The 26,247-nt window shown below is 52.1% G+C and overlaps 1 protein-coding gene across 1 annotated transcript; it reads left to right on the top strand.

Moving 5' to 3' along the window:
• On the top strand, window positions 1-26,247 carry STIM1 (stromal interaction molecule 1). The gene is given in 6 exon segments (XM_073612355.1): window positions 1-165; window positions 5,947-6,061; window positions 11,991-12,102; window positions 19,428-19,543; window positions 26,067-26,120; window positions 26,123-26,247. Coding segments are annotated over 6 exon segments (570 nt in total). The 5' UTR covers window positions 1-117.

The following is a 26,247-nucleotide window of genomic DNA, read 5'->3' as shown; positions in this document are numbered from 1 at the left end:
GGATGTCTTCTCATTGGCTCCCTCTTCTCTGCAGAGTTCTGTCGGATCGATGAGCTCCTGTGTCACAATGAAGAGGAGTTGCTAAGTTTCGAGGCCGTGGTCAGCATCCACAAGCAGATGGACGATGATGCCAATGGAAATGTAGATGTTGAAGAGAGTGATGAGGTGAGATTATTAATATGAAATTATCACTAAAGTGCATTTATTGCCTTCCAACCAGTTTTATAGATGGAAGAAACCTCCAGCAATGCCAACAGGAAGCAGAGGGCACTATTATGGGAATGGGGGGAACACTGAGGAGGAGAGCAGACCGGGAGATGGGAGTTTACTAAGGGTGTAAATGAGAGCACAGGGATGGTGGGAACCCCTCATAATGGGCACAGTGGGTGTACAGACCCGGGAACTCAGCATAGAGATGGTGAGAACCCCTCATAATGGGCACAGCGGTTGTACAGACCCGGGAACTCAGCACAGGGATGGTGGGAACCCCTCATAATGGGCACAGCGGGTGTACAGACCCGGGAACTCAGCACAGGGATGGTGAGAACCCCTCATGGGCACAGCGGGTGTACAGACCCGAGAACTCAGCACAGGGATGGTGGGAACCCCTCATAATGGGTACAGCGGGTGTACAGACCTGGGAACTCAGCATAGAGATGGTGGGAACCCCTCATAATGGGCACAGCGGGTGTACAGACCCGGGAACTCAGCACAGGGATGGTGGGAACCCCTCATAATGGGCACAGCGGGTGTACAGACCCGGGAACTTAGCACTAGGATGGTGGGAACCCCTCATAATGGGCACAGCGGGTGTACAGACCCGGGAACTCAGCACAGGGATGGTGGGAACCCCTCATAATGGGCACAGCGGGTGTACAGACCCGGGAACTCAGCACAGGGATGGTGAGAACCCCTCATAATGGGCACAGCGGGTGTACAGACCCGGGAACTCAGCACAGGGATGGTGGGAACCCCTCATAATCGGCACAGCGGGTGTACAGACCCGGGAACTTAGCACTGGGATGGTGGGAACCCCTCATAATGGGCACAGCGTGTGTACATACCCGGGAACTCAGCACTGGGATGGTGGGAACCCCTCATAATGGGCACAGCGGGACAGACCCGGGAACTTGTCAAAGGCATGGTAGGAACCCCTCATAATGGGCACAGTGGGACAGACCCGGGATCTTGTCAAAGGCATGGTAGGAACCCCTTAAGTCAGGTGTACAAATCCCGGAAGTAGAATGGACTGTTGTGGTGTCCAAGAAAGGATGATGAAATCTCAGAATTGGGTGGTGTATGTTGGTTATTCCCCCTCAGTGTCCCCGCTGTTGGGTGATGGGGACAAAGATATCGGTTTTCCTCTTCCAGTCTAATGATACAGAGCGATAGCTGAGCCCCAGGGAGGGGGGATTATGTGACACGGCACAAAACCCAACAGCACCAGAAGCAGCAGAACAAGTTTATGGTCCATATTTTATCCTTGATGGCTGACTCTTGACTGTGGAGGCCTCATACGTAATCGCTAACACATTTTTTGGGGCTACTAGCTGAAGTTCCAATTTATTACCCCCTCCCCGCTTCCATTGTGCCAGTGTCTTGCGGGCCTCTTGGGTTTGTGGCCCATGTCCTTATGGCAGAACTGTGTTTAGGCTTTTACTCCAACCCTTTCACTGTCACCTGCCAAAAAGTGGATACCCCCCAATCTTCGATCAGAAGGCCATAAATGTGTCAGGAACCAAGAATCAGATTGAGACAGAAGTGCAGTAAAAATCACACTTTAATAAGATGGTACAAACAGAATAAACATGGGCAAAACCATAGCCAGGGTTCGGTAACCAGAGCGGGTAGTCAGAACAAGCCAGTAAAACAGGAATCCAGAGGTCAGCATAGTCAAAAGCTGCAAACAGAGAAGGGAAGTCAGCCAGGCAAAAGTCTATAACATGAAAACACAGCAGAGAGTATCTGGATATGTTGACCAAGGTGAAGGCACAGGAGATCTGATCCAAGGAGTTTAAGTAGCCAGCAAAGCTGGCTGACGAGCAGGATATGATCATCAGGTGAGCCACTGTGGAATGATGAGTACTGGCAATTAACCGACAGCTGAGCTCTGAGAAGGGAGGGCCGAGCCCAGTCCTGAGAAAATGCATTTATTTGGGCCAAAGCATTCTTCATGGAATCCGCCAGGTTTTCATAGCTTTCATTCAACTAGAGGACCCTCTGTGCACTTCAAGGATACTTCCTGTTCCCATCTTTCCAGCATATCGCCACCTCCACTGTTTGGGTGTGGGCTCCCTGCAGTTTGTGACTTAGTCTGTCTCTCGTGCTTTGAGTTGTACTGACCTCCTTGCTGTGCTTCCAGAACATTCCCCTTGTGGGAAGTCTGGATGATGTCCTGTTGAGGGAACATTCAGTGCTGGTTGTGGGTGATGTTATATGAGCGGTCCAGACCTTAGACAGGTTCGGTTGGCTCTTAAACCTCCAGAAGTCGGCTCCAAGAGATTGGTTGTCCCTACAATGCTGGAGCTCCTGGGACTTCAGAACCGTTTTCAGTGGGACTACGCGACCACCATAGTGTCCATGGGCTTTCAGAAAAGTATCAGTAGTTTGGAGCAATAGTTGGGATTCTCTTAGGCAGAACTTCTCATTCCAGTTTTGTTCACCGGAAAATTTACCAGTCCAGCTTCCTCGTTTTATCAGGGTCTGGATTTGGGGGATGGGCCCTGCACTTGGAGGTGTTCCAGAACCAGTGTTGCAGGTGGAGGTCACTAAATGTGGACCTTCTGGTCTTCAGGTTCCAGAGACCAGCTGGACAGATTTGTTTCCAGATGCGGAGGTGCTTGGTTGGGAGCGGTGGATACTCGTGAAATGAGTACAGCCGGATCTTCTCCTTTCTTCCTGCAACTCTGTCCTTGTCTTCAGTGGATGGTTAGGGAACCCATTTGGGGGTGCGGGGTTGTTTTGTCAATTCTCACCCACTTGTTAGAAGCTGGAAAGTTCCAGTGGACAGGATAGGAAATCTCTTGGGGGGGGGGGGGGGGGGGGTTAGTTGAACCAGTCACATGACTGATAATGGTGGAAGGTAAATGTACTGGGGGATGGGATTTAGAGGGGAGGATGTACCTTGGGGGTTGGTTGAACCTGTCACATGACTGATGAAGATAGGGAGGGAGTTTGGGGGTTGATAGGTGGACCTGTCATATGACTGGTGGTGGGGGGGGGTGTACTGGGGGTTGGGGGGTGGACCTGTCACATGACTAATGATGGTGGTGGGGGGTGTACTGGGGGTTGGGGGGTGGACCTGTCACATGACTAATGATGGTGGAGGGGGGGGTGTACTGGGGGTTGGGGGGCGGACCTGTCACGTGACTAATGATGGTGGAGGGGGGGTGTATTGGGGGTTGGGGGGTGGACCTGTCACATGACTAATGATGGTGGTGGGGGGTGTACTGGGGGTTGGGGGGTGGACCTGTCACATGACTAATGATGGTGGAGGGGGGGGTGTACTGGGGGTTGGGGGGCGGACCTGTCACGTGACTAATGATGGTGGAGGGGGGGTGTATTGGGGGTTGGGGGGTGGACCTGTCACATGACTAATGATGGTGGAGGGGGGTGTACTGGGGGTTGGGGGGTGGACCTGTCACATGACTAATGATGGTGGAGGGGGGTGTACTGGGGGTTGGGGGGTGGACCTGTCACATGACTAATGATGGTGGAGGGGGGTGTACTGGGGGTTGGTGGGTGGACCTGTCACATGACTAATGATGGTGGAGGGGGGTGTACTGGGGGTTGGGGGGTGGACCTGTCACGTGACTAATGATGGTGGAGGGGGGGGTGTATTGGGGGTTGGGGGTGTGTATTGGGGGGTGGACCTGTCACATGACTAATGATGGTGGAAGGGGGTGTGTACTGGGGGTTAAGGGGTGGACCTGTCACGTGACTAATGATGGTGGAGGGGGGGTGTATTGGGGGTTGGGGGGTGGACCTGTCACATGACTAATGATGGTGGAGGGGGGGTGTATTGGGGGTTGGGGGGGTGTGTTGGGGGGTGGACCTGTCACATGACTTATGATGGTGGAGGGGGGTGTACTGGGGGTTGGGGGGTGGACCTGTCACATGACTAATGATGGTGGAGGGGGGGTGTGTTGGGTGGACCTGTCACATGACTAATGATGGTGGAGGGGGGGTGTATTGGGGGTTGGGGGTGTGTGTGTTGGGGAGTGGACCTGTCACATGACTAATGATGGTGGAGGGGGGGTGTACTGGGGGTTGGGGGGTGGACCTGTCACATGACTAATGATGGTGGAAGGGGGGGTGTATTGGGGGTTGGGGGGTGGACCTGTCACGTGACTAATGATGGTGGAGGGGGGGTGTATTGGGGGTTGGGGGGTGGACCTGTCACGTGACTAATGATGGTGGAAGGGGGGGTGTATTGGGGGTTGGGGGGTGGACCTGTCACGTGACTAATGATGGTGGAGGGGGGGTGTATTGGGGGTTGGGGGGTGGACCTGTCATGTGACTAATGATGGTGGAGGGGGGGTGTATTGGGGGTTGGGGGGTGGACCTGTCACATGACTAAGGATGGTGGAGGGGGGTGTGTTGGGGGGTGGACCTGTCACATGACTAATGATGGTGGAGGGGGGGTGTATTGGGGGTTGGGGGGTGTGTGTTGGGGAGTGGACCTGTCACATGACTAATGATGGTGGAGGGGGGGGGTGTACTGGGGGTTGGGGGGTGGACCTGTCACATGACTAATGATGGTGGAAGGGGGTGTGTACTGGGGGTTGGGGGGTGGACCTGTCACATGACTAATGATGGTGGAGGGGGGGTGTACTGGGGGTTGGGGGGCGGACCTGTCACGTGACTAATGATGGTGGAAGGGGGTATGTATTGGGGAGTGGACCTGTCACATGACTAATTAAGGTGGAAGGGGGGGTGTGTTGGGGGGTGGACCTGTCACATGACTAATGATGGTGGAAGGGGGGGTGTATTGGGGGTTGGGGGGTGGACCTGTCACGTGACTAATGATGGTGGAAGGGGGGGTGTATTGGGGGTTGGGGGGTGGACCTGTCACGTGACTAATGATGGTGGAAGGGGGGGTGTATTGGGGGTTGGGGGGTGGACCTGTCACGTGACTAATGATGGTGGAGGGGGGGTGTATTGGGGGTTGGGGGGTGGACCTGTCACATCACTAAGGATGGTGGAGGGGGGTGTGTTGGGGGGTGGACCTGTCACATGAGTAATGATGGTGGAGGGGGGGTGTATTGGGGGTTGGGGGGTGGACCTGTCACATGACTAATGATGGTGGAGGGGGGGTGTATTGGGGGTTGGGGGTGTGTGTGTTGGGGAGTGGACCTGTCACATGACTAATGATGGTGGAGGGGGGGGTGTACTGGGGGTTGGGGGGTGGACCTGTCACATGACTAATGATGGTGGAAGGGGGTGTGTACTGGGGGTTGGGGGGTGGACCTGTCACATGACTAATGATGGTGGAAGGGGGTGTGTACTGGGGGTTGGGGGGTGGACCTGTCACGTGACTAATGATGGTGGAGGGGGGTGTACTGGGGGTTGGGGGGCGGACCTGTCACGTGACTAATGATGGTGGAGGGGGGGTGTATTGGGGGTTGGGGGTGTGTGTGTTGGGTAGTGGACCTGTCACATGACTAATGATGGTGGAGGGGGGGGGTGTACTGGGGGTTGGGGGGTGGACCTGTCACATGACTAATGATGGTGGAAGGGGGTGTGTACTGGGGGTTGGGGGGTGGACCTGTCACGTGACTAATGATGGTGGAGGGGGGTGTACTGGGGGTTGGCGGGCGGACCTGTCACGTGACTAATGATGGTGGAGGGGGGGTGTATTGGGGGTTGGGGGTGGACCTGTCACATGATGGCGGGGGATGTGTGTACCGCTCTCCTCATTGGACTCTCCTTTCCCCCACCCGGCAGTTTCTGAGGGAAGATCTGAATTATCACGATCCGACGGTGAAGCACAGCACCTTCCATGGAGAGGACAAGCTGATCAGTGTGGAGGATCTCTGGAAAACCTGGAAGGTCTCTGAGGGTGAGTGACGACACTGAACCTTCTATATCTCCTCCCATCACTTCTAGAATACACGCCCCACCCCCACCGATCACTCCCCGTATTCCAATCCCATTCCTTCCTACAAGGGATTCCCCAAATGGAACACTGGAGAGTCCTCATTAATACCAATTAATATTGATCAATACAGATCTATCAATATCAATACAGATCTTGAATGATGCCTGAGTAGAGATGGTGCCGTCCTTCTGCAGAGGGGATCAGGTGAAGTCAACATCAGGGAGTCCTGTGATCCCGACTCCACCCATCATTACTAATGACATCCTGACTCCACCCACAATCCTGGCTCCACCCATCACTAATTACAGGGAATGTGGCTCCGCCTATGCTTACCTTCCATCATTACCAGGGAGGAGCACCTCATCCTGGCTCCCCCCACAATTCTATCTATCTATCTATATATATATATATATATATATATATATATATATATATATATATATATATATATATATATATATATATATATATATATATATATATATATATATATATATATATATATATATATATATATATATATATATATATATATATATATAGAGATAGATAGATAGATAGAGATATATATATATATATATGGTGAAGCACACATACAGTGCTTGGAAAAAGTATTCATACCCCTTGAAATTCCCCACATTTTGTACATAAATGTATTTTATGTGATAGACCAACACAAAGTGTCACATAATTGTGAAGTGGAAGGAAAATGATAAATGATACAAATAAATATGTGAAAAGTGTGGGGGAGGGGCATTTGTATGGCGCCCCCCGGAGTCAATACTTTGTAGAACCCCCTTTCTCTACAAGTCTTTTTGGGGATGTCTCTACCAGCTTTGCACATCTAGAGAGGACATTTCTGCCCATTCTTCTTTGTAAAATATCTCAAGCTCTGTCAGATTGGATGGAGAGCGTCTGTGAACAGCAATTTTCAAGTCTTGCCACAGATTCTCAATGTGATTTAGGTCTGGACTGTGACTGGGCCATTCTAACACATGAATATGCTTTGATGTAAACCATTCCATTGTAGCTCTGGCTGGATGTTTCGGGTCGTTGTCCTGCTGGAAGGTGAACCTCCGCCCCAGTCTCAAGTCTTTTGTAGACTCTAACAGGTTTTCTTCTAAGATTGTCCTGTATTTGTCTCCATCCATCTTCCCATCAACTCTGACCAGCTTCCCTGTCCCTGCTGAAGAAAACCATCCCCACCACATGATGCTGCCACCACCATGTTTCACGGTGGGGATGGTGTGTTCAGGGTGATGTGCAGTGTTAGTTTTCCCCACACATAGCATTTTACTTTTAGGCCATAAAGTTGAATTTTGGTCTCCTCTGAGCAGATCACCTTCTTCCACATGTTTGCTGTGTCCTCCACATGGCTTCTCACAAACTACAAACAGGACTTCTTATGACTTTCTTTCACCAATGTCTTTCTTCTTGTCACTCTTCCATAAAGGGCAGATTTGTGGAGAACACGACTAATAGTTGTCCTGTGGACAGATTCTCCCACCTGAGCTGTGGATCTCTGCAGCTCCTCCAGAGTTACCATGGACCTCTTGGCTCTTCTCTGATGAATGCTCTCCTTGCCCGGCCGGTCAGTTTAGGTGGACGGCCATGTCTTGGTAGGTTTGCAGTTGTGCCATACTCTTTCCATTTTCCGATGATGGATTGAACAGAGCTCCGTGAGATCTTCAAAGCTTGGGAGATTTTTTTATAACCTAACCCTGCTTTATACTTCTCCACAACTTTATCCCTGACCTGTCTGGTGTGTTCCTTGGCCTTCATGATGCTGTTTGTTCACTAAGGTTCTCTAACAAACCTCTGAGGGCTTCACAGAACAGCTGTATTTATACTGAGATTAAATGACACACAGGTGGACTCTATTTACTAATTAGGTGACTTCTAAAGAAAATTGGTTCCCCTAGATTTTAGTTATCAGAGTAAAGGGGGCTGAATACAAATGTCCCCCTCCCCCCACACTTTTCACATATCCCTGAACTGGGATGACGGCTCAGAGGTGACACAATCCTGTAAATCCTGGTGCCTGTGCAGTTCCTGGCTACAAATGTCTGACGCAGATCAGCCCCTGCTGCAGCCTCTCGCCCAGTGACTTGACACAAAGGGTACAATGTACAGTCTGATCACTGGGGGAGGGGAGACTAAGAAAATGCTCCCTTCTGCCTGCAGCAGGGAGCTCAGGGGCTTGTTGCTGGTAGGTGGAGCTGTTATGAAAAGTGACCCTGTAGCTGTATACTGTGACCTGTATACGGGTGTCGGGGGTTGGGGGAGTGTAGAAGCAAACCTGCCAAAGTCCAATTTTATCTTCTCTGAGATCCGATCCAATGAGAAGAGCCGGAGATCTGATGATTTCCACCCTCATCCTCTCTTCATGGTTGGGTGGAAGCGCTCAGAGGTTGGGGGATGGGAGATGCAGGGATGACGTGTTCCCAGGAACTGGCGAGGTTGAGGAGAGGGGGTGAGGTCGGGCGGAGGGGAGAGAGGGGGCGAGGTTGGGGGGAGAGAGGGGTGGTGGAGCAAAGGGGGGAGAGGGGGCGAGGTGGAGCAGAAGGGGAAGAGAGGGCGAGGTTGGGCGGAGGGAGGAGAGGGGGCGAAGTTGGGCAGAGAAGGGCGAGGTTGGGCAGAGGGGAGGGGAGAGGGCGAGGTTGGGCAGAGGGGAGGGGGGCGAGGTCAGGCAGAGGGGGAGAGATGGGGAAGGGAGGTGAGTTTGGGTAGAGGGGAGAGAGGGGGCGAGGTCGGGTAGAGGGGAGAGAGGGGGCGAGGTCGGGTAGAGGGGAGAGAGGGGGCGAGGTCGGGTAGAGGGGAGAGAGGGGGCGAGGTCGGGGAGAGAGGGCGAAGTTGGGGGGAGGGAAGAGGGCGAGGTCGGGGAGAGAGTGGGCGAGGTCGGGCAGAGGGGAGAGAGGGGGCGAGGTTGGGTAGAGGGGAGAGAGGGCGAAGTTGGGCAGAGGGGAGGGAAGAGGGCGAGGTTGGGGAGAGGGCGAGGTTGGGCAGAGGGGAGAGGGCGAGGTTGGGCATAGGGGAGAGAGGAGGCGAGGTCAGGCAGAGAGGGAGAGAAGGGGAAGGGAGGTGAGTTTGGGGAGAGGGGGTGAGGTCGAGCAGAGAGGGGGCGAGGTCGGGCAGAGGGGAGAGAGGGGGCGAGGTCAGGTAGAAGGGAGGCGAGGTTGAGCAGAGGGGTCAGGGAGAGGGGAGAGGGGGCGAGGTCGGGCAGAGGGGAGAGAGGGGACGAGGTCGGGCAGAGGGGAGAGAGGGGGCGAGGTCGGGCAGAGGGGAGAGAGGGGGCGAGGTCGGGTAGAGGGGAGGCGAGGTTGAGCAGAGGGGTCAGAGAGAGGGGGCGAGGTCGGGCAGAGGGGAGAGAGGGGGAGAGAAGGGGAAGGTAAGTGAGTTTGGGCAGAGGGGAAAGAAGGTGAGGAGGAGCCTATAGGGGAATGGGGGGGCGGGGGGGCTGTAAGGTTATCCTGGGGGAACCTATAGAGGCATGTTGGGTGAAGGTGTAGGGGGATCCTGGAGGAAGGCGCAGGGGGATCCTGGAGGAGATCCTGGCAGAAGGTGTAGGGGGATCCTGGCGGAAGGTTTAGGAGGATCCTGGAGGAGATTCTTGCGGAAGGTGTAGGGGGATCCTGGAGGAAGGTGTAGGGGGATCCTGGAGGAGATCCTGGCGGAAGGTGTAGGGGGATCCTGGCGGAAGGTGTAGGAGGATCCTGGAGGAGATCCTTGCGGAAGGTGTAGGGGGATCCTGGAGGAAGGTGTAGGGGGATCCTGGAGGAAGGTGTAGGGGGATCCTGGAGGAGATCCTGGCGGAAGGGGTAGGGGGATCCTGGCGGAAGGTGTAGGGGGATCCTGGAGGAAGGTGTATGTAGGGGGATCTTGGAGGAGATCCTGGAGGAAGGTGTAGGGGGATCCTGGAGGAAGGTGTAGGGGGATCTTGGAGGAGATCCTGGAGGAAGGTGTAGGGGGATCCTGGAGGAAGGTGTAGGGGGATCCTGGAGGAGATCCTGGAGGAAGGTGTAGAGGGATCTTGGAGGAGATCCTGGAGGAAGGTGTAGAGGGATCTTGGAGGAGATCCTGGAGGAAGGTGTAGGGGGATTCTGGAGGAAGGTGTAGGGGGATCCTGGAGGAGATCCTGGAGGAAGGTGTAGGGGGATCCTGGAGGAGATCCTGGAGGAAGGTGTAGGGGGATCCTGGAGGAGATCCTGGAGGAAGGTGTAGGGGGATCCTGGAGGAGATCCTGGAGGAAGGTGTAGGGGGATCCTGGAGGAGATCCTGGAGGAAGGTGTAGGGGGATCCTGGAGGAGATCCTGGAGGAAGGTGTAGGGGGATCCTGGGGGGGATCCTGGAGGAAGGTGTAGGGGGATCCTGGAGGAGATCCTGGAGAAAGGTGTAGGGGGATCCTGGAGGAAGGTGTATGTAGGGGGATCTTGGAGGAGATCCTGGAGGAAGGTGTAGGGGGATCCTGGAGGAAGGTGTAGGGGGATCTTGGAGGAGATCCTGGAGGAAGGTGTAGGGGGATCCTGGAGGAAGGTGTAGGGGGATCCTGGAGGAGATCCTGGAGGAAGGTGTAGGGGGATCCTGGAGGAAGGTGTAGAGGGATCTTGGAGGAGATCCTGGAGGAAGGTGTAGGGGGATCCTGGAGGAAGGTGTAGGGGGATCCTGGAGGAGATCCTGGAGGAAGGTGTAGGGGGATCCTGGAGGAAGGTGTAGAGGGATCTTGGAGGAGATCCTGGAGGAAGGTGTAGGGGGATCTTGGAGGAGATCCTGGAGGAAGGTGTAGGGGGATCTTGGAGGAGATCCTGGAGGAAGGTGTAGGGGGATCCTGGAGGAAGGTGTAGGGGGATCCTGGAGGAAGGTGTAGGGGGATCCTGGAGGAGATCCTGGAGGAAGGTGTAGGGGGATCTTGGAGGAGATCCTGGAGGAAGGTGTAGGGGGATCCTGGAGGAAGGTGTAGGGGGATCCTGGAGGAAGGTGTAGGGGGATCCTGGAGGAGATCCTGGAGGAAGGTGTAGGGGGATCCTGGAGGAGATCCTGGAGGAAGGTGTAGGGGGATCCTGGAGGAGATCCTGGAGGAAGGTGTAGGGGGATCCTGGAGGAGATCCTGGAGGAAGGTGTAGGGGGATCCTGGAGGAGATCCTGGAGGAAGGTGTAGGGGGATCCTGGAGGAGATCCTGGAGGAAGGTGTAGGGGGATCCTGGGGGGGATCCTGGAGGAAGGTGTAGGGGGATCCTGGAGGAGATCCTGGAGAAAGGTGTAGGGGGATCCTGGAGGAAGGTGTAGGGGGATCCTGGAGGAGATCCTGGAGGAAGGTGTAGGGGGATCCTGGAGGAAGGTGTAGGGGGATCCTGGAGGAGATCCTGGAGGAAGGTGTAGGGGGATCCTGGAGGAAGGTGTAGGGGGATCCTGGAGGAAGGTGTAGGGGGATCCTGGAGGAAGGTGTAGGGGGATCCTGGAGGAGATCCTGGAGGAAGGTGTAGGGGGATGTGGGATACATTTGCACCCCAACCACCCATGTGTCTTCACTCTTGGCAGCCTCTGGCTGATCCATCCCGGGGCAGAAGTTCCTGAAATTCCCTCTGCAGATCCGTATTCCAGGTCTGTGGGAGATCCTGGACCTGTGATTTGCTCACACACACATTGCTGTCCTGTACACATCTGCAGAGATGGGATTGGTTGGTAAAGTAGGAAACTCCTCAGAAGGTTGTCCCATCTTCATCCCCGGATTGTAGATAAAGGAGGTACCTCCGGAAGGACAAACCTCTGAATCCCGCTATTCTGATTGGACATCGGGGATTATTGTTGAACCTGCATGTGAATAAATAATAATGAATGTGTGCTGTTGGCTCCTCCTCCTGTGTTGTGTGACCCCGCCTCTCTCCTCTTGTAGTATCTAACTGGACGGTGGAAGAGGTGGTGGAGTGGCTGAAGAACTATGTGGAGCTGCCGCAGTACGAAGAGATCTTCCGGAAGCTGCAGCTCAGCGGTCGGGATATGCCCAGGTGAGGGGCCCTTGTCCTCTATTTCCACCCCTGGGAGGACCCAGATATTTCCCAGCATGCTGCTGGCTCTCTTCCTTCACCCCCGCCAATGACAAATTGTACTTGGTGCCTAGATCACAAAAAAGATTGGCTTTTGCCCATTTAAATACACCAATGGGGCAACAAATATAAGGGGGGAGCCTCTCCTATCCCATGGGGGGGGGGAGTTTGTCCTTTTTAGGTTACACTGTTTGGTGGTCTGGCCAAACCGATGCCACAAGGTGTTCAAACAATTTCTGTTCTGCAATTACAAGGGCATATGTGGTTTGGTTGCATGGTGGATGGGGCATCTGTGGCCTGACCATCATATGGGCCTTTTGGAAGCCTGAAATTTTGCTGGACCTGTGCAGGAGATGAGTATGGGGGTGGGGGTGGGGTGGACATAGCAAAGTACAGATAAATATGAACAGCCATCACTAGTGACAGATCCCTCACCCTGTGCAGAGATTTTCCAGCTCGCGGGACAACAATCTGAGCACCAGCAGACTCGGATCGATTGTCCCCGGGGCCGGTGTTCTTCACACAGACTGTAGACGCCACCCCCTGTAACAGAAACCGGCACCGTTCACAATTGACCAATCCCTGCGCCCACACAAGGGACGCTTGAATCGTTTTCCAGATACCGGCACCATTCACACATCTGAGCATTTAAAGTAGGGTTGTCCCCATACCACTTTTTTAAGAATGAGTACAAGTACAGATACTTTTTTTCAAGTACTCACCGATACCGATTACCAATACTTTTTTTTTTTTTTTTTTTTTTTATGTCACGTGACCAGTGTTTTTTTTTGTTTGTTTGTTTTTTTTTTTTTACAATTTGTTTTTTTACAATGCTTTCTTTTTTTCCTTTTTTTTTTTAATTGGGAGGGAGGGGGTGGATGGTGTCTGTTTTTTATTTTTATTTTTATTATTTTTTACAATAATTATTTTATTATTTATTGCAAATTTTTTTTTTTTTTTTTTTTTATCAGCCCTGTTGGGCTTTGTGAGATATCAGGGGTCTTAATAGACCCCTGAAATCTCCCCCTTGAGACAGAGAAAGAGACAGAGGATAGAGATTCCCCAGTCCCTTTCTCTGCAGCCTCAGCTGTACTGACAATGAATGGAGAGAAGACAGCGGCTCCTCTCCATTCATAAACTGACACATCGTAATCACAGGAGGTTACAATGTATCAGTAATGTGAATGGACAGTCAATGATCACTGACTCTGTTCAGACATCAAAGGAAGGAGGAAGACATAGAGAGGGGCAGAAGAACGGCGGGGGACACGGAGGAAGAAAGGAGGGGGACAGCAGAAGAACGGCGGGGGACACGGAGGAAGAAAGGAGGGGGACAGCAGAAGAATGGCGGGGGACACGGAGGAAGAAAGGAGGGGGACAGCAGAAGAACGGCGGGGGACACGGAGGAAGAAAGGAGGGGGACAGCAGAAGAACGGCGGGGGACACGGAGGAAGAAAGGAGGGGGACAGCAGAAGAACGGCGGGGGACACGGAGGAAGAAAGGAGGGGGACAGAGGAAGAACTGCGGGGGACACAGAGGAAGAACTGCGGGGGACATGGAGGAAGAAAGGAGAGGGACACGGAGGAAGAAATGCGGGGGACATGGAGGAAGAAAGGAGAGGGGCAGAAGAACAGAACAGCGGGGGACACGGAGGAAGAAAGGAGGGGGACAGCAGAAGAAAGGTGGGGGACACGGAGGAAGAAAGGAGGGGGACAGCAGAAGAAAGGCGGGGGACACGGAGGAAGAAAGGAGGGGGACACGGAGGAAGAACTGCGGGGGACATGGAGGAAGAAAGGAGAGGGACAGCAGAACGGCGGGGGACACGGAGGAAGAAAGGAGAGGGGCAGCAGAAGAAAGGAGAGGGACAACAGAATGGAGGGGGACACGGAGGAAGAAACGAGAGGGACAGCAGAAGAACGGAGGGGGACACGGAGGAAGAAAGGAGAGGGACAGCAGAACGGAGGGGGACACGGAGGAAGAAAGGAGGGGGACAGCAGAAGAACAGTGGGGGACACGGAGGAAGAAAGGAGGGGGACAGCAGAAGAACGGTGGGGGACACGGAGGAAGAAAGGAGGGGGACAGCAGAAGAACGGCGGGGGACACGGAGGAAGAAAGGAGGGGGACAGAAGAACGGCGGGGGACACGGAGGAAGAAAGGAGGGGGACAGCAGAACGGCGGGGGACACGGAGGAAGAAAGGAGAGGGACAGCAGAACGGAGGGGGGCACAGAGGAAGAAAGGAGAGGGACAGCAGAACGGAGGGGGACACGGAGGAAGAAAGGAGAGGGACAGCAGAAGAATGGCGGGGGACACGGAGGAAGAAAGGAGGGGGACAGCAGAAGGACGGCGGGGGACACGGAGGAAGAAAGGAGAGGGACAGCAGAACGGAGGGGGACACGGAAGAAGAAAGGAGAGGGACAGCAGAACGGAGGGGGACAGCAGAACAGAGGGGGACACGGAGAAAGAAAGGAGTGGGACACGGAGGAAGAAAGGAGAGGGACAGCAGAACGGAGGGGGACACGGAGGATAAAAGGAGAGGGACAGCAGAACGGAGGGGGACACGGAGGAAAAAAGGAGAGGGACAGCAGAACGGAGGGGGACATGGAAGAAAACTGGAGGGGGACAGCAGAAGAGAGGGAGACATGGAGGAAGAAAGGAGAGGGACAGCAGAACGGAGGGGGACACGGAGAAAGAAAGGAGGGGGACACGGAGGAAGAAAGGAGAGGGACAGCAGAACGGAGGGGGACACGGAGGATAAAAGGAGAGGGACAGCAGAACGGAGGGGGACACGGAGGAAAAAAAGGAGAGGGACAGCAGAACGGAGGGGGAAACGGAGGAAGAAAGGAGAGGGACAGCAGAAGAACGGCGGGGGACACGGAGGAAGAAAGGAGAGGGACAGCAGGACGGAGGGGGACACGGAGGAAGAAAGGAGAGGGACAGCAGAAGAACGGTGGGGGACACGGAGGAAGAAAGGAGAGGGACAGCAGAAGAACGGCGGGGGACACGGAGGAAGAAAGGAGAGGGACAGCAGAACGGAGGGGGACAAGGAGGAAAACTGAAGGGGGACAGCAGAACGGAGGGGGACACTGAGGAAGAAAGGAGAGGGACAGCAGAACGGAGGGGGACACGGAGGAAGAAAGGAGGAGGACAGCAGAACGGAGGGGGACACGGAGGAAGAAAGGAGGAGGACAGCAGAACGGAGGGGGACACGGAGGAAGAAAGGAGAGGGACAGCAGAACGGAGGGGGACACGGAGGAAGAAAGGAGGAGGACAGCAGAACGGAGGGGGACACGGAGGAAGAAAGGAGAGGGACAGCAGAACGGAGGAAAAAAGGAGAGGGACAGCAGAACGGAGGAAGAAAGGAGAGGGACAGCAGAACGGAGGAAGAAAGGAGAGGGACAGCAGAACGGAGGGGGACACGGAGGAAAACTGGAGGGGGACAGCAGAACGGAAGGGGACACTGAGGAAGAAAGGAGAGGGACAGCAGAACGGAGGAAGAAAGGAGAGGGACAGCAGAACGGAGGAAGAAAGGAGAGGGACAGCAGAACGGAGGAAGAAAGGAGAGGGACAGCAGAACGGAGGGGGACACGGAGGAAGAAAGGAGAGGGACAGCAGAAGAACGGCGGGGGACACGGAGGAAGCACGGAGGGGGCATGGAGGGGGACTGGAGGAGGATGCGGTGACAGTCAGCAGTGTTTGTGTGTGGGGGAGTTACAAGCACCGATCACTGCTGTATAGATTTCACTAAAGCAGCTGAAAGGGGGGGGGAGGCTTGTAACTCCCCCACTCACCGATCACCGCTGACTGTCCAGGTATAGGGTGAAGTATCGCAAGCATTTGCCCGAGTACAAGTATTTGGGCAAATGCTTGGTGTCTGTGCCGATACCGATGGACAACCCTAATTTAAAGGAAATATCGCTATTTGCTGCCACGTCCGGACAGGAATGTAACAGAGATTCCTCTGTGGTGGGAGTTCCTTCATTCCTGGCTAGAGCAGATGAGCAAAAAAAAAAAAAGACCGATCCCTGCGTCCACACAAGCGACCGATCCCTGCGTCCACACAAGCGACCGATCCCTGCGTCCACACAAGCGACCGATCCCTGCGTCCACACAAGCGACCGATCCCTGCGTCCACACAAGCGACCGATCCCTGCGTCCACACAAGCGACCGATCCCTGCGTCCACACAAGCGACCGATCCCTGCGTCCACAAGCGACGCTCGAATGCTCTTCCAGCAGAAGCCGGTCTAACGACAGAGGGGGCAACACACAGATTGGAAAGAACCAGGCGAATTTCGGGACGTGAATACCCGACTTAAGTCCAGTCTGCCAAATGAGTTCCCAAATGCAACTGTATTTTATTGCCCACGGAGAGGACGTCACAGATCTAAATACGGCCAATCAAAGGGTCTAAGGTGTGTTGTAGAGTATTCTATTATGCTCAGCAGACACAACCTTTAATGCCCCCAAATACATCGATATTCCCATCTGACAAGGTTTTACAATCCAACAACCAACATACCATTTAGCAGCATGAAATTACGATTAGACACCAAATATGATAGAGATGTGATTAGGAGGTGTCCCCTCCCACCTTCTGCCCCTTGTAACGGGGGGCGTGTTTGGTGTCTAACTGAGCGTTGCGTTAAAGTAAAACTATAGGCAAAACTTCTCCCTCCTTGTTCGTTTTTGGTTTTTTTTTCCATTTTGGATAGCGTAAGGTAGGGTTATAACTCGCATCGTTTTTATTTATTTATTTATTTCTGCCATCTGTTTCCCATTGAGGAGATTTCCCTTCACTTCACATCCCGTAGCCAGACAGGAAGTGGGAAGAAATCTGCAAATCAGAGGAATTCCTTGGGGGGGGCCCAGGTTACCAGAACTTCTGTCCCCATTGGAAGATTCCCCTTCTAATACTTCTCTGGGGACAACCCAAAATTTGGGATTTTCTTTCACTTTCAATGATAATGGTAAACAGGAGAATTAGAGGGGGGGAAATCTCCCTAACGGGGGCACAGACCGCAGTAAAAAAAAAACCTGATGGGGGGGTCAAGTGTAGTATCTGTACTTCTCAGTTTTTCGGAGGGGAGAAAGCTGGTGCCTGTTTGTAGAGTGGGGGGGGCACTGGCGAGTATTCCCTCTTTGATGTAATTGGTAAAGAATGGTGATGGTGAGTCTGGCCTTGTGTACAAGGCTTGTCCCCAGTTGTAGGCAAGACTCTCCTGGCCGAATCTGTCTAAATTCTGATGCCTACTGGTAGGGATGGGGCTGAGGACGGGGCTGTGAAAGAAGCCTGTGGGTGGTTTATGTGCCCCTGGTAAAGCATGGCCAGGGGATGCCAGAACTCTCGTTGATGGGGGGGGGAAGCTCACTTTGAGTTTTGTTGGCACCAAGGTCACTGCCCCATATACACTTTTTTTTCTCACCTGCCTCTAGGGCCGGGCCCTTTTGGCTAGGACAGAGGAATCTTTGTTTCCTGGCCGGAAGGTCTGCCATGGTATTGCACTATGGTACTAAGCACTTCTCCACCTCTCTTTCCCCACTTTTATTTGTGTGTTTTTTGTCACTGCACCCCATGCACTTGACTCACTGTGATTAGTAGGGTGTTGGTTCTCAGACCTTCCCTGAAAGTCTTGGGAGGGGGTGGACATGGCCTTCTGGCTTGGTTGGCCCTCTCTCATGGGGTCTCCCTTCGGGGGGAGCTCCACCTAGTACTTGGGGTTGGTCTGTTTCGGCAGACCCCCCCAGAGAACGGGGTCCGCCTGGTTTTGTCTAGGTGGGCAAGTGAGTACCTCCAGTCCCTGTTAGGAGCCTTGCACCCCGGGGGATCAGGGTAAGGGTCCTTCTTCTTTGGAGGAGGTCCATGTGTACACCCTGTGCACTTTTTGTGTTCTCCCCTCTTTTATATATTTTTTCTTCATTGGGTGTTAGTTCGAGTGTGTGTCGCACACCACAGGCTTTAAGAAATATACTTTAAAGCGGAGTTCCATCTCCTCCCTCCCTCCCTCCGGTGCCACGTTTGGCACCTTTTCAGGGGGGGGACAGGTACCTCTCCCCACTTCTGGGAGACAGGACCACAGACCCCCCGCCCAAAGTGACTCCCGTCGCGGGCCCCCCTCCCCCTTCCTCTGCTGCTGGACCAATTAGAAAGTGCAGCACGCTTTGCGCATGCCCAGTAGGGACCTGGCTGTGAATCTGAAAGGCTTCACTGCCGGGTTCCCTTACCGGCAATGGTGATGGCTACACCTGACAGCCAATCTGAAGATCAGCTGGGGTGCCGACATTGTGAGCTCCCTGGACAGGTAAGTGGCCATATATTAAAAGTCAGCAGCTACAGGATTTGAACCGGATTTTTAGCTGCTGACTTTTCATTTTTCGTGGTGGGGGGCCGGACCTCCTCCTATTTTAATGTACCCGCTCGTTATGAAGGTAACTTCATTACAGCAGGAGTTATGGAGTGTGAACCCGAGCCGGAGATGTCTGACAGGTCAGTTATAGATGACAACCTCTGCACTGAATTTTGAGGGGTGTCGCTGTACTACAAGCCCCTCCCCCCATCCCCTCCACAGAATTCAAGGTTCTTCCCACCTCATCCTTGTCACATGACTAGAAATCAAAGTACGGCCCGGGCTCACGGGTGCAAGCCTTTATTCTGTGTGTAGGAATCGGGACGCGTTCCACAGAGCCTGCGGCAGTTCTCATGGCCGCTCCCACCCTGGTCATGTGATTAGACTCCCTATTAGGGCCCTTTCATTGACACCGATGATTTTTACGGCTGTAAGTACAAATGCTGTCCCTTCCCCTGTGATTGGTTACCCGGTGTGTGCATAGAGGTGAATGGACTGATACAGGAAGTACATTGACCTACAGAACACCAGCAGGTGAGGACCCGGGATAGGACTTGAGGCCATAATGGTTTCTCTTTAGGTTGGGGCAGTGGGTTCAGTTGTATAGTTCATTCATGGTGTCATCACCATGGTGACGGCGGTATCATTTCCTATCCTTCTGGTGGCTCAGAGCCCGGACGGCGTGGATCACCGAATGTAATTAGTGCAGATTGACGAGCGATAATGAGGCTGAGGAACATCTGATTGTTTGTACAGAGTGATAACGTCTAATTCAGGGTAATGATCCGGCTGGAAAACGTGTGTCACCAACCAGGAGAATTACCCAGAATGCCGTGCGTCAGGTCTGTGAGCAGAGATTTCTGATTGGCTGGTCTTTTGTAATGCAATTTATTTGTGGGGGGTTCTATGGCTTCCTCTGACTCCATTCTCTCTCTCCCGCAGGTTGGCCATCACCAACGCCACCATGACGGGAACCCTCCTGAAGATGACGGACCGGAGTCACCGGCAGAAGCTGCAGCTCAAAGCCTTGGACACCGTGCTCTTCGGACCACCGCTGTGTGAGTACCCCCAGAACCCCCCCATTACCTGGGCACCCCCGATATCGCCATACATGGTCACCCCACCAGTTCCTTCTCCATCGTCCTTTTGAGGGAAACAGGAGTTCTGAAACAGTCGGGTTCAGGGCTGGGAATGTGGGTGGGGTGGGCACCTGCCCCAGGCTCTGTGTTGCTGCTGAGTTGGCCACTCGTCCCCCTCCTTACTGACAGAGACTGCAGTGTCAGAAGGCACGGCTGCTGATAGCTGTTGCTTGAAGGAGAATTCGGCTTTCTTTTCTCTCCAGCCTGCAGGGGGCAGAAAAGAGTCGGCACTGAGAACTGTGCTCAGTCTCAGCTCTGCACTGCCGAGGAAAGAGGGCGGAATGTGTCCTTCCCTCCCCCTGACCTGTCACCTGGCTGGAAAGAGGAAGGACATGCTGCGGGTACCGATTTCCCAGTATGAGGGGGAGGGGGGGCACGCAGCAACTTAGGGACTCTACTGGGGACATCTGATGTAAAGGGGACTCTACTGGGGACATCTGATGTAAAGGGGACTCTACTGGGGACATCTGATGTAAAGGGGACTCTACTGGGGACATCTGATGTAAAGGGGGACTCTACTGGGGACATCTGATGTAAAGGGGGACTCTACTGGGGACATCTGATGTAAAGGGGACTCTACTGGGGACATCTGATGTAAAGGGGGACTCTACTGGGCACATCTGATGTAAAGGGGGACTCTACTGGGGACATCTGATGTAAAAGGGGACTCTACTGGGGACTTCTGATGTAAAGGGGGACTCTACTGGGGACATCTGATGTAAAGGGGGGTCTCTAGTGGGGACATCTGATGCTTTGACGTATTGACCAAGTATATCCTGACCGATGACTTCTAAGTGGGCGGGGTCACGCTTGGGGAACCCTGCGGACAGCAGCTGAGACATGGTTGTTAAGCACGCGGTGGCCGCCAGCTCCTTAACAACCATGATTTTTACTGGTTGATAAGGACGCTGGTGTCTAAAATACCGCTAGCTTTCATGACTAAAATCCTGCATCTCTTCATAAAATGGCGCATTCGGTATTCCAGTTGCGTTTTTTTAGTGAGAAGTTTAAAAAAACGTTAAGAGGTATTTCACTGCGGTTCTTAAAGGGGTAGATACGGCTTTGTGAATGGATCCCTGGGTGGGATGCTGATGTGAAGGCTCTTGGGTTTTGCTGGCTGTAGACTTGTTTGTCTCTCCTGGTCTTCTCCTGGATCCTCCTGCGGAATCTCGCAGCACTGGACAATGTAATGGAGATAAAATCTTAATCTGGATAGCGTCCCGTCCATGGAATTCTCTGGGGCCCCAAAATACGTATCTGTGTGGAATTCCTGCCTCTGATTGGCCGGGTTCCTTGGCCCGCGCTGCATCCGTCTTGTCCCCCTGGAGGACGTTTTTTCTGGAAGGCTTCTGCTGTGAGTTCTGCATTCCGCTCTCCCTGGTAACCGGCGGCCCCTCAGTACACACCGCGCCTTCCATAAACACAGATTATTTTTAGGTCTTTTCATTTATAAATTCGCACGGTGTGAAACCCGACCAGCTCGGCCAACGGCGGCCAAAATATTTCTTCATAATGGGAGGAAGCGGAGTCCTCCGGGAATAGGGGGGGGGGGGGGGGGGGCGCATGTGATGGATGTGAGGAGTGAGGACGGAGGACCGTGCTGCCAGGCTCGGGAGAATATCAACGGGTGGAATCCACCGCCGAACCCTCGCTGAGCCGATTAAAGGGGCCACCAACTGGAATGACCCGGGCACGGCTCTATAAAGGAGGCCTCCTCATTTCTCCATCTACACAGAGAGAGCACCTCCACTGGTAGACCTCTGCTTCATGGAGAGTGTCACCAACCTTTTTCCTTTCTTTTTTTTTTTTTGTAGAGTGAAGAAGTGTTGGAACCCCTGTCAGCTTTGTATTGTCAGGAGTAATTCAACCCCCACACCGGGACAAGTGGTGTCACTGGGACACGTGGAAATCTCTGGTGGGGACACAGAGATTCATACAAACCACTCAAGGTTCTAAGTAGATCCTTAACCCCCGTCTTGAGCATTTAACTCTATCTTGACTTGGCTCTGTCCCGACCCTTAGCCCAGAACCCTTGATGATCTTTCTTCTCCTTCCTTTCTTCTTTCTTCTTCTCCTTGACTAACCTCTAACCCTGAAGAGGACCTGTCTGATTGGCCAAGTTTGCACTTTCAGATGTCATTGCTGCACCCTCTCCATCCACCCAAAATTGAAATGTCAGGTCTTCCTGGGCTCCAACCTTCTTCTCACCACATCAGTCCCAGTGATGAAAGTCTAGAACCCTTTCCCTGCTGGAGGCCCCTGTGTATTCCTCAGCACAGCAACTGAGGTGGTGTATATGGAGTACAATATGTGGCTCTACCCTCCCTGAGTGGGCTGCCCCCCCCCCCCATGTTCCTTGCGTTCCCCGTGTTTCTGGGTCCCCACTGCCCCACCCATGTTGATAGGACCTAACTGCCCTTTTATTTTTAATAAATTTGCAAAGATTTCAAACCAACTTCTCCACGTTGTCATTATGGGGGATTGTAGAATTTTGAGGAAAATAATGAATTGAATTCATTTTGGAATAAGGCTGTAACATAACAAAAATGTGGAAGAAGTGAAGCGCTGTGAATACTTTGCGGATGCTCTGTATATGGTGCGGTATCGGCAAAGATGAAGCCAAGCGTAGGAGGTCGCAGTCACAGCGGCTGCATCTGTAATTGTAGATAATGATATGCGTTCCCCATAATGGATGACATGTGCGCGGTGTGACCGGCGAAGGCGGCAGACGAATGTTTTCCGATGATTGATTCGGCTTTGTGAATCACTTTCTGGAGTTTGTAAGAAGTCAGAATAGTTGTTCAGCCGGCATAAGGAATGCAGACCTCTGCGGTGTAATATACAGGAATTCACGTGTCGTGTCGGGAGTCCAGAGAAAGCCAGGACTTGATAGATGCGGTGATGGCAATACAAGACCCAAAAGTCCTGCTGGTGGAATCTCCCCATACTGGAGACCAGCCTTTCCTCACCTCTTATAACCCTTCCAGTAACGTTCCTGGCTCAGAGAACCTTCGCTACACAATGACTACATCGAACGTTCCCAGTGTATCAGGGTGAGAGGAGTCACTTGGAGAAATGCTGGCTGAGAGGACGCTGTAGACTTTATATTAGTCAGACATTCCTCGTCATTGTGATTCTATAAACTTGGCATCCCTCCACACCAATAGTGAAGCCCTAGGACTGTCTATGTATGAATGGAGCCCTAGGACTGTCTATGTATGAAGCCCTAGGACTGTCTATGTATGTATGAAGCCCTAGGACTGTCTATGTATGAATGGAGCCCTAGGATTGTCTATGTATGAATGGAGCCCTAGGATTGTCTATGTATGAATGGAGCCCTAGGACTGTCTATGTATGAATGGAGCCCTAGGACTGTCTATGTATGAAGCCCTAGGACTGTCTATGTATGAATGGAGCCCTAGGACTGTCTATGTATGAATGGAGCCCTAGGACTGTCTATGTATGAAGCCCTAGGACTGTCTATGTATGAAGCCCTAGGACTGTCTATGTATGAATGGAGCCCTAGGACTGTCTATGTATGAATGGAGCCCTAGGACTGTCTATGTATGAATGGAGCCCTAGGACTGTCTATTACATAGTAGGTGAGGTTGAAAAGACACAGGTCCATCAAGTCCAACCTATGTGTGTGATTATGTGTCTGTATTACATTATATATCTCTGTATGTTGTGGTCATTCAGGTGATTATCTAATAGTTTTATGAAACTATCGATGCTCCACGCTGAGACCACCGCCTGTGGAAGGGAATTCCACATCTTTGCCGCTCTTACAGTAAAGAACCCTCTACTTAGTTTAAGGTTAAACCTCTTTTCTTCTAATTTTAATGAGTGGCCATGACTGTTTATCCCATCCTCCAGATCGTTTATGAACAAATTAAATAGGATTGGTCCCAGCACAGAACCCTGGGGAACCCCACTACCCACCCCTGACCATTCCGAGTACTCCCCATTTATCACCACCCTCTGAACTCGCCCTTGTAGCCAGTTTTCAATCCATGTACTCACCCTATGGTCCATGCCAACGCACCTTATTTTGTACAGTAAACGTTTATGGGGAACTGTGTCAAATGCTTTTGTAAAATCCAGATACACCACGTCTACGGGCCTTCCTTTATCTAGATGGCAACTCACCTCCTCATAGAAGGTTAATAGATTGGTTTGGCAAGAACGATTCTTCATGAATCCATGCTGATTACTGCTAATGATACCATTCTCATTACTAAAATCTTGTATATAGTCCCTTATCATCCCCTCCAAGAGTTTACATACTATTGATGTTAGGCTAACTGGTCTGTAATTCCCAGGGATGTATTTTGGGCCCTTTTTAAATATTGGTGCTACATTGGCTTTTCTCCAATCAGCTGGTACCATTTCAGTCAATAGACTTTCTGTAAAATTAGGAACAATGGTCTGGCAATCACTTGACTGAGTTCCCTAAGTACCCTCGGATGCAAGCCATCTGGTCCCGGTGATTTATTAATGTTAAGTTTCTCAAGTCTAATTTTAATTCCGTCCTCTGATAACCATGGAGGTGCTTCCTGTGTTGTGTCATGAGGATAAACACTGCAGTTTTGGTTACTGAAGCCCCCCGATTCACTCGTGAAGACTGAGGAGAAGAATAAATTCAATACCTTTGCCATCTTCCCATCCTTTGTAACCAGATGTCCTTCCCTCATTCTTTATGGGGCCAATATGGTCTGTCCTCCCTTTTTTACTGTTTACATACTTAAAGAATTTCTTGGGATTTTTTTTGCTCTCCTCCGCTATGTGTCTTTCATGTTCTATCTTAGCCGTCCTAATTGCACCCTTACATTTCTTGTTGCATTCTTTATAAAGTCTGAATGCTGATGATGATCCCTCAACTTGTATTTTTGAAGGCCTTCTCCTTTGCGTTTATATGCCTTTTTACATTGGAGTTAAGCCATCCAGGCCTTTTTGTTCTTTTTAAATTTATTACCCAATGGGATGCATTGGCTAATGCCCTTATTTAATATGCTCTTAAAGCAAACCCATCTCTCCTCCGTATTCTTTGTTCCTAATATTTTATCCCAATTTATGCCTTTTAGCAAGGTTTGTAGTTTAGGGAAGTTGGCTCTTTTGAAATTCAGTGTCTTTGTGTTCCCTTTCCTATTTGTGTGATTTATACTGAAACTAATTGACCTGTGATCGCTGTTACCTAAATTGCCCCGTATTTCCACATCCGTGATCAGGTCTGTATTGTTGGTAATCAGTAGATCCAGTAATGTTTTATTTCTAGTTGGTGCGTCTACCATCTGACCCATAAAATCGTCCTGCAAGACATTTAGGAACTGGCGAGCCTTAAATGAATGCGCGGTTCCCTCCGCCCAGTCTATGTCTGGATAATTAAAATCCCCCATTATGATAACACTTCCCATCCTTGCTGCTAATCCAATTTGTGATAGGAGATCCGTCTCCACTTCCTCCCTCAGGTTAGGGGGCCTATAGCATACTTCCAGTATTATTTTCCCCTTAGCTTCATCCCTTTGAGCTCTACCCATAAAGATTCCACCTCCTCCCTAGCTCCCTCAGTGATGTCATCTCTCACATTCACTTGTACATTATTCTTCATATATAGGCATACCCCTCCCCCTTTTTTACCCTCTCTATCCTTGCGGTATAGGGTATACCCTTGAATGTTTGCCAGCCAATCATGAGAGCTGTTGAACCAGGTCTCTGAAATTCCCACAAATCCAAATCCTCCTCGTACAAACAGTATCTCTAGTTCACCCATCTTCTCCGCCATGCTCCTGGCATTGGTGAACATGCCACATAGTTTAGACCGGTCGCATATTGTCCTTGTCATTGGGTGTTTCGAGATTGCAACTAGGACTTGCCTACTATACTCACCTTGTGTTTTTGTGCTTTGGTCAACCTACCACTAATGCCCCCAATACTACCCTCTGGAATATGTTCTGCGCTGACTATCTCTACCTCTGTATGAATGAAGGTTTAGGACCACCTATGTAGGAATCTATCCAGAAGTTTAAGGCTTTGTATTTGGCACTGGGGTGAAGAAACTGCACCATGGGGGGACCATAGATGAAGGTTCCACCATAAGATGGAGATCCTGTAAGTCGCTTTGCTGTTGTGAAGTGAAATAGGCCAGAGCTGAGATAACGATCTGGTTGGAGGTGAGGGGCCAAGAAGAATGAGGGGAGGGAATAATGGAGGACTAGGGGACAATGGAGGGTGAGGGATGACCGAGAGGACGATGAAGGATGAGGGGGACGGTGGAGGACGAGGGGAGGGTGGAGAAGCAGGGGGAGTGGTGAAGGACTCTTATCCCTCTTCTCTAATTGATCGCTGACCGATTAGCAGCCAGTTGTCACTCCTCCAGTCTTTATACCTCTCTTGTTTATTTCTCTCTGACCTCACAACTAACCTCTCAGGTTCCTTTCCGCAGTGACCCGTCACAATCACCTGAAGGACTTCATGCTGGTGGTGTCCATTGTTATCGGGGTGGAGGCTGCTGGTTCGCCTACATCCAAAACCGCTACTCCAAAGAACACATGAAGAAGATGATGAAGGACCTGGAGGGTCTGCACCACGCCGAGCAAAGCCTGCACGACCTTCAGGAGAGGTGA

The sequence above is a fragment of the Aquarana catesbeiana genome, linkage group LG02, assembly GCF_042186555.1.
Source record: "Aquarana catesbeiana isolate 2022-GZ linkage group LG02, ASM4218655v1, whole genome shotgun sequence".
NCBI classification, from domain to species: Eukaryota; Metazoa; Chordata; class Amphibia; order Anura; family Ranidae; genus Aquarana; species Aquarana catesbeiana.
Note: the sequence above shows the minus strand (reverse complement) of the source record. Positions and strands in the feature narration are given on the sequence as shown.